At 33.3% G+C, this 13,496-nt stretch overlaps 1 protein-coding gene across 1 annotated transcript; it reads left to right on the forward strand.

Moving 5' to 3' along the window:
- Window positions 1-3,892: 3,892 nt before the first annotated feature.
- On the forward strand, window positions 3,893-11,626 carry LOC146899847 (RNA-directed DNA methylation 4-like). Its single transcript, XM_085732483.1, has 10 exons — window positions 3,893-3,994; window positions 4,093-4,185; window positions 5,912-6,000; window positions 6,085-6,159; window positions 6,340-6,381; window positions 7,499-7,650; window positions 10,367-10,482; window positions 10,741-10,816; window positions 10,896-10,966; window positions 11,050-11,626. Exons 1-10 carry the CDS (start codon window positions 3,898-3,900, stop codon window positions 11,313-11,315), a joined length of 1,077 nt encoding a protein of 358 aa, XP_085588609.1. The 5' UTR covers window positions 3,893-3,897; the 3' UTR covers window positions 11,316-11,626.
- The last annotated feature ends 1,870 nt before the right edge of the window (window positions 11,627-13,496 follow it).

The raw sequence follows: 13,496 nt of genomic DNA on the forward strand, positions 1-13,496 counted from the left end.
ATGTAATTATTTTTTATATAATTACTGTAATGTTATGCGATTCATGAAAATTCACGGCTCTTTTATTGGGTTTTTCTTTTTTGTGGTGGTCGGAGTTTAAACCCCGGATCTTACATATATTATGCATTGTCCTTACCAACTGAGTTAGACTCACGAGGACAAGCTCTTTTACTGGTTTAAATTAGGACATTAACATCATGACGTAATTAATAATTTTTTAAAAACAATAACAAAATCTACATTTTCTTCAAAAAATTATTAATGTTAACAAAATCTACATTGACATAAAATACTCATGCATTAAATTAATAACAATATCTTGAACACTCGATTAGCATAGTGAATCAAATAATGACAAAAACGGATAGCACTTGTGTACCATTAAGCAATGTTATATAACATTGGCCAATAGGAATGTGTCACATACTAATGTTACTTTGTAATTGCTTTATTTGATATATTTTTTTAAATGGTGTGCCACGTGGCACACCTTAATTGGCCAATGTTATATAACATTATGGTACACAAGTGTTATGGCAAAACTGTGTTATAACAAAAAAAATATAAATGTTTTTTTTTAAGTCAAAATGAAATATATATCTTAATCTTAATATATATAAATGTTAGACAGTCTGACTAATCCCGCCCTTTTTGGCGGGTCTGAATAATTTTTATGAAAAAAAAGGTTTTCCAAGGATTCGATGAAAAAAAAGGTTTTCCAAGGATTCAAACCATGTACCATTTGGCTATACTTTACAAGTCAAACCACTAAGCCACTTCCTTTTTGATTGAAATATTATTGCTTCCAAAATTGATATACCGTACTAAAACATTTTTTTTTAAATCCGCAAACGCCCCAACGGTTCCTTTTCTGATAGCAATTTCTTTTCATTTTTAACTGTTCCTTTATTGATGGCAGTATTTTTTAAATTTTTTTTATTTATTATTATTATTACTATTTTTGTTGTTGTTGTTGTTATTATTTTCTGTTGTTTACCACATAAAAGTTCCTTTCATATTTCTTCTTCTTTCATGTTACCACATAAAAGTTCATTTTCCTTTTCATTTTTATAGATTTAACGACCCTTGCGGTTAGGATCAGTTTCTTGGTGTATGCTTACTACGTGTTACGATATTAAAGTTACATTTTTAAAATCGTTGATAATTTGACTGATTCTGATAATAATTTTGTCGTTAGAAACTTCACTTTTTAGTGTAATTTTGTCAGCCTCTTTGTTTCTCATATATTATATTACTTGAAGTTATTTATTCTGACGTTTCATTTGCAAAAATCACTGAAGGTGAGAAAAACACAAGAAGGGGGGGTTGAATTGTGTTTTGAAAAATTCTTCGTTTCTCCTAAAAACTGAACACACTGATCAGAAGCTAAGTGAGACAGCTTCTGAAGTGATAATCAGAATCTAAATGCAGCGGAATAAAACAGAGAGAGAGAAGAAGAACGACACAAAGCAATTATACTGGTTCCTTCCACAATCCGGAAGTAGTCCAGTCCCCCTTGCACTTCCAAGGAGATTTCACTAAGAGTAATATCTGATTACAATTGCTCAAGCACACAAGCAAGAGACTTCCTTTGCTCAAGCACACAAGCTAGAGACTTCCTTTGCTCAAGAACACAATCAAGAGACTTCCTGCTCAAGCACAACTGCAAGAGACTTCCTAACTAAACAAAATTACACAGAAAATTGTTTAAGGTTGAACACTTGATATACAATCAGAGGTGCTCACAAATCAGATACAGACTCAATGGACTTAAGAATTTCTAAGATATGACTTTGAGACACAGAAATTCTAAGTGAATGCAGAACAATTTCAGCAGAGGTTTGGCACTTGTAAAAATGTTGTGAGTCTTTCGTTCAGCGTTCTTGCATTACCAAAACTCTAAGTCTTCACTCCTTTATATAGAGGTGTGAAAGAGACGTTGTGAAATTGCCAGCACACCAAAGAGTCGTTGTTTGAAGCTTGATCTTTCACCAATGATCTTTTGCCTGATTTGGTTGTTGTCCTATGAAGAACCAATTTGAAATCCATTCCTTATCCAAAGGAACATCTATGCAGGCGAAGCCGTATTCTGGAGCTGTTTTCTTGTCTTGTAGCGTGGACACAAAACAGAGTAGTGGGGAAGGTGGTTGTACAGTTCGTACAATAGTACAATATCAACGCTTTCGTCCAAATTGCAAGCACATGCCTTCAAACACCTTTGAAATGACTGTTGCAATGTTCCACTAATTTTATGCTATGTTTTCGAATCCAATAGACAGCTTTTGCAGTGTTGATTCTTCAATCTTTGAATCTTTTGCAAATCCAGTTGATCTTCAGCTTCTTGTGAAATGACTTCTGATGAGGCAGCTTCTGATGATGCAGCTTCTGATAACACAGCTTCTGATAATGCAGCTTCTGATGATGTGGCTTCTGGACCTCTTGTCTTCAGGAGCACTATTCTTCAGGAGCGCTTTTACTATCTTCAGGAGCAGCTTGACTTCAGGAGCGCTTTCCACTTTCAGGAGCGTATTGCCTTCAGAATCGTCTAAGCTTCATTTTCTTTTGCTCTTTATTTGCTCATTCAGAACCAATTAATGATGTAACTTTTTAACTGTGGTCCTGTACACTTGAACAAATATTAGCTAGTCCAATTGACAATTTTTAATACCTTGTTATCAACAAAACTTTCTAAGGTTCATTGTTAAACACATTTTGTTCCAACAATCACTACACTAGATTATAACATTACTTTACTTTCTCCCTTTGACTTTTTAAACATGTTTACTATTTTCAATTTGTTTATTTTTGTTGTTCTTTTAACATGAATGTAATTGAATATGAAGATTGAGAAAAAAGAAATTCATAAACACAACCTGGTAATATTATTTGGTAAGAAAATAAAGTTAATAACTTAAAATAGTGTAATTTTTGCATTTTTGTTTTGTTTTTTGCAGTCGTTTCATAGCATGTATTGAATGTACAATCAATATGATATTTATATATAAAACCCGTGCATCGCACGGGTAAAAGTCTAGTTAAACCAATGACCCTCCACACCCACACAAAGAGTATTAGGTTAGTACTCAAATACAATTAAAATGCAAAACAAAGTTGTCACCATCGTTAACAAGAAATCGATAGTGTTCAAGCCAGAAACAAAAGTAAAGCACCGAATGCGATTATTAGTCCATTAGTGATGAAAATCGAAAACTAAATTATAATTTTTTTTGCTAGTAACCACCTAAATGATAAGAGCTTCACGTGTGTTAACAAGCTACTCCAAAGATCGTTGCTTTTGCCAAAAAAATATAGTTATTTCTTTCCTTCCAAATAAATCAAACAACTGTCATCTAAATCACATGTAGAGAACACCAATTTTTTTTAGAATCATCAACTAAATTTGTAAATTGTTTAAAATGGTTAGAAATAGGTAACTTGTCCGTTGTAGAAATATAAAGCTAAAGACAAATACGAGCTCAAATATTGTCATAAAATGCACATCCCAGAAACATGTGATCAACGCTTTCGTCCTATGATCAAAACCAGTCGAACAAATACCTGAAGTATGTGGAATAATACCATGATGAATCAGCTTATCTTTCGTCGATAGTCGATTTAATAATAGCTGCCACACAAGCAATGCGACCTTCAATGACGTCGTTTTATTCCAACACAATGTCATAGCCAACATCCCATTCTAACATATTGGTTATACGCTAAATCATACAACCGTCTAAACCTGTCAAACAACAAATCTCACTCTAACCATTGATCCTACTGGTAGAATTATAGTGGACACGTGGCTTGATCTGTGGGGCAGGATTCATCTAAGGAACGAGGCTGATCCAAAGTTATGTAATGCTGGTGCTCTAAAGTCACCAATTCCGGAGTTGTGTCATGGCCGAAAGTTGTTCCGCTTCGTCTCCGGCTCCGGCGAAGGCTGTTGTGGTTAGGGTGAAACGAAAACCTTTTCATTCTCCACTCGATGCTTTCTGTAAGTTACATAATAATAACGAACTCTCCTTTCTTCTTCTTCTTCTTCTTTTTCATTTCTCATTTCTCATTCTCATTCTCATTCATTCTGATTTTTAGGGTTGGAAATCAATGAAAGGCCATTCAAGCGTCCTCTCTTGGATTTCGGAAACCTATCCATCTCTCAATCTCAATCTCAATCTTCTCAAAACGGTATGTTCTTATCTTTATCCTTGTTTCTTCTGTTCAGTATTTGTGTTTTCTGAGACTTATTAAGGGGGGTGTATTGGATTAGGATTTTAAAAGACTATTTTAATAAAAAAAGTCTTTAAGATTTTAAAAGACTGTGTGAGATTGTATTGATTCTGTGAGATTTTAAAAGACTTTTTATGTAAAAGACTTTATACACTCAAGATTTTAATGGATTTATCACACTGACTTTTAAGGATTTCAAAGGATTTTATGGGATTTTAAAATTTTAAAGGATTCAATGAATTTTAGGGGAAAAAAGAACAAACTTACAAGTGTGAATGATAAAAATAATGAACAAATAAATTCTAGCGTTTGAATAAAGAAAAATAAAACCAATAAAAAATTCTTTTACTATTGATTTTAAAATTTTAAGGATTTTATGGATTTTATAAGATATTTTAAGGGACTAAAAAACACTCTTAACACATTATTCTCCATACACATTTTTTATTTGTTAAAAATGTTATTCCCACAAAATTCAATTGTACATATTTAAAATTATGACAGCCCTTACAAATCTTTCAAAAAAAAAATATTGTGTCAGCCCTCATTTTGTGTTTGAAATTAGAGAAGTCATTTGAGTTTTCCTAAGAGAGGTGAGAGAGAGAGAGAGAGAGAAGAGAGGAGAGAGGGAGGGAGGGTGGGAGAGAGAGAGAGAGAGAGAGAGAGAGAGAGAGAGAGAGAGAGAGAGAGAGAGAGAGAATGGAGAGATAGAGAGACGAAGAGAGAAAGGATAGATGGGGGAGGGGAGAGAGAGAGAGAAGGGAGAAGAAAGAGATAGTAACTTTTAAATAAAAAACAATCCCAAGAAATCTCATCTTTTCATGAAAGACTTTTTCTTGTTAAAATTACACTACAAAATCCCACAAAATCCATCAAAATCCAATTTATTAAACAATCCTTCGAAATTTGAATGATTTTGAATACCATGAGACTTTTTTTAAGTGATGAAAAGTCTTGATTGAATACCTCAAGACTTTTTTAAAATGACAAAGAGTCTTGATTGAATACCACAAGACTTTTTTTAAGTTGCAAAAAGTCTTGATTGAATACCACAAGACTTTTTCATAATTAAAAAGTCTTTTAAAATCCCATAGAATCCTAATCCAATACACCCCCCTAAAAGACACTGAACTTCTGATTACTCGGTGCATACATAAAGTATCATAGCACAGCTCTATAGTTCTTAAGATATGGTAACTATGTAGCACAGATACCCTTTGGATTAGGCGTGTCCATGTGACAGACATGCGTCCGTGTCCGATGCAACACGACACTGACACATATGATTACACTAAGTCATGTGATTTTCTCAACAACATGACACTACGACACTGACACATATGATTACATTGAATCATGTGATTTTCTCAAATTAATTATTGGCGGTGTCAGCTTGTCACTGTCGTGAGACCGGTTCAATTGCTACAAGATTTGATAGTTTATTTAATTACTTTTTTCATGTTGTGAATTTCTTTTGACAATTAACATTTAAAAGTATTTGCAATTTGCAAATGCATAAATAACTGTCACATATTAGGAGAGTGCCTTTAAATAATCTTGCTAAACCCGAGTGGATTTGTGACTGAATGAAGAGCTGAAAACAACCGGATTGTTTTTTGTCTTCCGCATGCGTGTTCAATATTTATGCCTGACTAACAATATAATTTTCTCCCTTCCTTTTCAGTGGAAATTCATAACAAGAAGGTTTTGGTGCAACATGTGGAGACAATAAGCAGCTCTGAGGTCACTTTCGATATTGTGCAATCATTTGTGGTTAGTATCCCATCTCTTCAATTTCATCTAGATGCTGTAGTACAATTCTTTCTCCATATGTTTATTTGTTGATTGTTTTTTAAGGAACCTGGTTCTAGAAGTGCTTCCGAATCTAAGCCAAATGTTGCGGAAAGGAAAAACTTATTCAAAAAAGTTAACGTAAGTCATTTCCCCTCCCTCCTTCTGCATGTGCACAGACGCTGCACGCGACACTGAGACATTTGCTTAATGCATGCTCAGAGCCCTGAATTTGTCCTCTTCTCAATTGTTTTATCGCAAGCATGTTTCTTATTTATAATTGTGTTGTCTTTCATCATTTCCTTTTTTTGATGTCCACAGAAGCAAGATCAGTTCTTGGTTAAAGCTAAACAAGAAAAACAGGTTTGCTACATGCCCTTATTTATTTCTTCTATTTATAGTTTGGACACTTATTAATACCCTTTCTTACGAGATGACAATACATATAATTAGAAATTCTGTTGAAATCTCTTATGTATACTTTCACACATGCCGTTGCATCTTTCTTATATCCCTTAAAACTACTTTCAAATGACTATCCCCTTACTGAAATTTTGTCTGATGCTATGATTGGTTTTGGAATTGGTTGAATTTTTCTGTTGTTTTTGTAGTTGTTCTATAGAATTACATTTCATTTGATTTTCCTAGATGTTTTAAATGAAATTTACCTTGATCTGAAATTAGTTGTTCTATAACGAATTGATTTATAAAATAGTTTCCAAAAACTATAAAGCAAAACACAATCAAACAAGCCCGTAGTATCTAAGATGATAAGATTAGAGAAGCCAAACTTTCAAACTCATTTATATGCGACTTTGGAGAATTCTGTTTATGGTAGCTGTAGATTTTGGAATACATCACAATAGTACTCCCTCCGTTTCATTATAAATGTCACATTTGCAAAAAATATTAATCCCAAAATGAGTTTCATTTTCAGTTGTCAATGTAATATTAATTTCCTTTATCAATTGAACCCTCTGATTAATACTCGGTGCTTCGTTCCGAAATCATTATCCTCCATTTTGCATTTATGATGGATGAATACACCAATGCTTAAAAAGGTTAATTTGATCAAATTGTTTTCTTTCTTTAATTTTTAACTTCTTAATAGAGGAAAGAACCTAGTCTATTTAACTATGGTCTAGCGATAGGTTAGCACACCACCTATGTAACTGATTCAACTGACTAACTCACACCAGTCAGTCATTGCCAAGGTGTAATTGGCAGTAGCCAGTCATGGATACATCTCTATAAATCAATGATTCCACATTGTAAAGTGTAATCACAATTCATAATCAAAGGAATTCAGTATAGAAACTCTGCAATTCTCTTTAGATTCTTTCTATGAACTCAGTTACTCTAATTCTAAAATCGTATTTTGTGAGATAAGCTAGTATGGTACTCTTAATGAGGCGTGGGAAGTAAATTTATATAATAAGTTCTCTTGCAGCAAAGTTTTAAGTCTCATTCTTTCTTGCAGTCTTCAGCTAAAGATGCTCGTTTTGAACAAATATGGAAGAGCAGGAAAGTAAACAAGGCGACGGCTGATGAAAATGTGTTACAAGAAATATGCCAGTTTTATGACATTGTTCGTGTTGATTCTGAAGAGAACATTAAGGAGGAGCAACAGGAGTAAGTATTTGGCTTAATTAATGATTTGGTCCCTTAAGTTATTTGTTGGTTACATTTTGGTCCCATAAGTTATTAACGTTACAATTTGGTCCCTTAACTTATTTGTTGGTTTCGTTTTGGTCCCATAAGTTATTAGAGTTAAGGGAGTAGTTTGGGACCAAAACGAAACCAACAAATAAGTTAAGGGACCAAAACGAAACCAAAAAATAAGTTAAGGGACCAAATTGTAACGTTAATAACTTATGGGACCAAAATGTAACCAACAAATAACTTAAGGGACCAAATTGTAACGTTAATAACTTATGGGACCAAAATGTAACCAACAAATAACTTAAGGGACCAAATCATTAATTAAGCCTAAGTATTTTCATCAAAGTTTGTTTGTCTGTTTACATGGACAACACCATGATTATTAGCAACTAGAGTAAGTATTTATATAGTAAATAATAGAGCAAATTGCACTCACCTCCCCTGAGGTTTTATTAAAAGACACTCACACCCCCTTTAGTTTGGAAAAAACAATAACCTCCCTTAATTATTTCATGATTAAGGCACTTTCCCCCTTAAACACCAAGGTCTGTTACTTTTGACAGTGCAAACCGCAAACCAACAATCTTTCCCTTCATCTTCATCCAGGATTTATGAATCACAAGCCAATTTTAATGAGCATCGTTGTTTTCAATGATTTATGAACCGATTTTGATTGAGGATTTCTCAAAATTGTGAATATATATAAATTATGTGTTCCTATCCTCAATGTGAATCTGTACCGATTCTAGAAAAAATCTAAATAATGGATTTTGTTATTAATAATATTGTTAACAATGTTCCAATTGTGTGTCAATCGCTGCTATTCACCGTCAATTTTCTTCACATACTCAATTCCTTCCATCGCTTTGTTTGTTACAACAATACATCAGCCACGTCTTTCAATGAATCACGCAACAATGATAAAAAAAAAATCCACTGACCCTGAATGAAGATGAAGGGAACGGTTATTGGTTTGCACAGTCAAAAGTAACAAACGTTGGTGTTTAGTGGGGAAAGTGCCTCAATCATGAAATAATTAAGGGAGGTTAATGTTTTTTCCAAACTAGAGAGGGTGTGAGTGTCTTTTAATAAAACCTCAGGGGAGGTGAGTGCAATTTGCTCTAAATAATAATAACAAAACAAAGTCATGAGATCTTTTTTCTTAATTATTGAAGATATTTTCATTAATTCAAATCTTAAATAAATAACTCTCTTTTCATCAATCCTTCAAGCTCACACACGCCCATGCAGGTTTAAGATAATTTTTTTCTCCTATCCTTAGAAACGTTCTTCACTTTCAAACATATTTCCCACAGTTTGTGAAGAACAACAACAACAAAATGGCTGAAGTTTCTGCAGCTCACATTAATCATTATCATTCTCAACAATTTCTTCAGTCACTTTGGTAGCGGAATATGGTGGCATTATCATCAAATATGTCATTTTAGTTTACACAACAAGAAGTAATGATGATATATAACAACATCAACAACTATAGTACTGTTGTTGGTTCTGGTTTTGGTCCTTTCATTGGAAACAAATGTGGGTTTAGGTATTTTGGAGCTTGTTCTAATGTTGCTTCTAGTTGGGTTGGGCCTAATAATCACCGTGGATCTAGATCTCTAGTTACTCTTTTTAGAAATCCTCTTAAGACCTATCTTTAATGTCAAATCTTCATTCTCAGTCTTTTGATCTTTGCGGCCTTAAAGTATTTCAATGTGTTTCAGTTCATTTCATAGCATTGTCATGTGTGTATATAATAAATTAATTAGATATATATATATATATATACACACACACACACACACACAAATTAATTGAATATATTCTGTATAGATAGATGATGGATAATTGATTTAAATATTTTTGATGTACAACAAATCATGATGAAGCTAACACATTAATGGCTTGTCATTGAATAATCCATCATCTGTGTACATCCATTAATGCTATTAATTTATTTATATATACACATGATAGTGCTATGAAATGATGTGAAACACATTGAAATACCTTCTTGAGGCAAAAAAGATCAAATCAAATGAAGAATTGACATTGATGAGAGGTCTCAAGAAGGTTTCTAACAAGAGAAACTCGAGATCTAGTTCCATAGTGATTATTAATTAGGCACAAAGCAACATTAGAACAAGCTCTGAAATCACCAAACCCACTTTTGTTTTCAATGAAACGACCAAAACCACGAACAGTAGCACTGTTGTTGTTGTCAATGATCATCACTTTTTGAGGAAACTTAAATGACCCATTTAATAATGTACCAAAGGAACATTAATTCCACTACTGAAGTGGCACTGAAGTTGTTGATGACTATCATTGTGAACTTCAGAAGCTTCAGCCATTTGTTGTTGTTCTTCACAAACATTGTGGGAAACATGGGCTTGACAATTGAGAATGTTTCGTATATACAAGGGACATGAGAAGAAATTATCTTGACCTAATTTTTTTGGATCTATATGGAGGTGCCTGGGCTTGAACTATTGATGAAAAGAGGGTTATTTATTTAAGATTTGAATTAATGCAAATATCTTCAATGATAAATAAGGAGAGATCTCATGAACTATGTTGTTATTATTTATTTACTATGTATAAATACTTGTGTTGCTATATAAATGAGGGTTATTATTTATCGTCATAGAAAATGCATGTACTTGACATGTGACTAATGCAGAGATATCTCCTTGGAGGATCAAAGACTTTTGTCTAGTTTCCTCCCTTTACTAAGAGAGGTCATTCCTAATGCTGCTGCAGAGGTTGAAGCTGATATAAGTGCTCATTCCAAACAAGGTTGTTTTTTAACCATTAAAACTCTACCGATCTTGCTACTTTTTCCTCAAGTTGCACTTATTTTTTTATTTAAATAATTGACGTATTTTCTGGGTCACTAAAGACAAACATATTTTGGAGTTAACCTTGTGCATTTTATCGATGTTATAATGTTATCAATATTTGCAATAAATGATTTGAAATTACGTTTTTTGAAAGAATATCTAAACTGTTTCTATCTACATGGTAATGGTGCATTGCCATACGTGTCATATACAGAGGACTATGTTTATGACCTCTACACTGTAACGGATGAGACAATCGTTGAAGAAAATTCTTCACATTCTTATCCACTGTGAGTATTTTGTTTATACATGTTTAATCGGGTTTCTAATTCTTCTTGCCACTGACACTGTTGTGTATCGTTGACTCAGAGTTCAGGTTGATGAAGAAGATTATTTTGATGGGCCTGACAATTCAGATTATGAAACTGACGACTCAAATGGTATTTTCCTGTGCCTTTTCTCATCCTTACTCTTAATGTAGATCACTATTGACTGGAAACTCGTTTACACTTGTCAATTGTAGCTGAAGACAATCCAATGAATGATTATCCGGACGAGATTTCGGTAGACGAAGAAGGTTCTGAGTGTGAATCAGAAGAAAGCAAGCATAGCGGATCTAGTAATGAATTGTCAGATGATGACGAGGACGTGGATGATGAACTTTGTCGTTTTGCTAAAGGTCTTACTTCTGATCCATTGTATGATGAGGATTTTGATGATTTTGAAGGTCGAGGTGTAGGCTATGACAATGATGAGGATGGGGATGAAGATGTGGGTAGTGAACATTGATGGTGGTCTTACCGGCAGTGAAGCCATCTGGGTATTCATAAATTCGTGCATAAAAATGTTTTTCCTTTTTTGGTATTTAGCTGACGTTGTTTAGCATCGCGTAGTTTGTTGACTTGAACGAGTACTTTGGAGGCTACTAGGCTCTAATCTAATGGGCATTCACAAAAATCACCTTCATTTTTTTCTTCTTTTTCAAAGTGTGGATATGATAGGATATTATGGGTTCCTAACAGGATATTACTGAGTAAAAAAAACTAGGATATTACTCCATCCAATCTCATCGAATATAAAATACAGGTTAAACTGTTAAATATTGTTTTTACATTCAGTTAATTTTCATTTATTATTCACACTGGTGTAGATAACCAGCGTCGCCTGGGTTATATACATCTCGTGCTGTGCCCAAATAAGACCGGCTCATACATATAGATATGGATACAGATGCATTATCACTGTCCACGTGCAAGCATACTGTAGTTTAGTTTAAGTGTATCTACCCACGTGGAAACACACCTTGAGTAGCTTGTATTTTATTGATGGAAGTACCCAGAATAAGTGATAATATATATAGATAGAGATCGAAATAAAACATTAAATCTTACTTTACTTTCTAAACATCATTTGCATACCACACAACAATCAACTTCAGCTGATACGTTAAAGAAGCAAGAACATGGATAAAACCTCAAACTCGCAAACATCTGAACATAAAGAGGTTAAAGGTGTAGTTGATGATGATGACCCAGAAACAGTTTTGGACACCAATAGTAAGGCAAAGGAGGAATGCAAGTGTATTGGCAAAGGAATTCTGCTCTTTACCCAAACGGTTCTGCTCATTCCCAAAGTAAAAGTCCAAAATGCCCCTACGCAACTTAACGTAGCTTGAGTTAACATGCGCTAGTTAGAAAATAAACGCAACTTAAGTCACGCTGCGTGACTTAAGTTGCGTTGCGTGCTAACTAGCGTGAGTTAACTCACGCACAGGTTAATACTAACGTGAGTTAACTCACGCTAGTTAGGCCGGTGGTCACAACTCAAGAACACGTTTGTTGGACTTTGGTCGGTTATTCAACCATGGTTTTATTGATTTTTACACGTTTTTTTTACTGTTTTTTGACTGCATTTAATGCATATAAAAACTATGCACTAAATAATTTTCAATTAGGCCTTTTTTTTTGTTACATTTAAGAAATTTATTCTAAATTAATTTATTAACTTTATTATAGTTTTTTTTTACATTAATCTAAATTATTTTCTTAACTTTATTCTTTATTCTAAATTATTTTATTAACATTATTCTGAAATTATTTTGTTTACATTAATCTAAATTATTTTCTTAACATTATTCTAAATTAATTTTTTAACTTTATTCTAAATTATTTTGTTTACATTAATCTAAATTATTGATTCGATATTATTCTTTAAATAAATACAAATATAAATAAAAGTAAATAGACTAAATTAATAAAAGCAAATGGACTAAATATAAGTAAAAGTAAATATAACAATATCTCATTTCATTGATAATTCATACATTACAATTATTCATACAATAATTTTGAACTAATTCACTAAATCTACTTATTTTATCCTTTTTGGGGTAAAAAGTAATCAATCTTCGTGGGGTAAAATAGTGAGCAGCCTTGGGGAAAATACATCATCAACCCTTGGGCTAAATTTAAATCTGGTTTTTTTTACCACAAGAAGTTCTTTTTACCCACGGTAAAAAGTTTATGCGGTTAAAAAATCAGATTTAAAATTATCCCAAGGGTCGATCACTTCCCCAAGTCGGCTACTCACTATTTTACCCCCGACGAATTTTGATCACTTTTAACCCCCTAAGAGAATATTGAAAAAAAAAACAAAGAAAGAAGAGAATTAGAGTGAGAGAGTGGGAGGAGATAATGTGAGGAATATGGGAAGTATGTGAGGGTATTTATAGGTAGAAATGTGAACCTAGGTTGTATCTAACATAAATGTGGTCCAAAAAAACGTGTGAAAGTGGTAAAAAAACATGTACATTGAATGTTGAAAAGCTGACCAAAGTTGGAAAAACGTTTGTTCTTCACCGGCCAACTAGCGTGAGTTAACTTGCGCTAGTGCTAAGTGGTACGTGACTTAAGTCACGTTCATACTACACTAACGCATGTTAAGTCACGTAGCGTGACTTAACATACGCTC

This window comes from Medicago sativa, chromosome 8 (assembly GCF_051527215.1).
Source record: "Medicago sativa cultivar Bolivia chromosome 8, Bolivia_mono, whole genome shotgun sequence".
In the NCBI taxonomy this organism is placed as follows: Eukaryota; Viridiplantae; Streptophyta; class Magnoliopsida; order Fabales; family Fabaceae; genus Medicago; species Medicago sativa.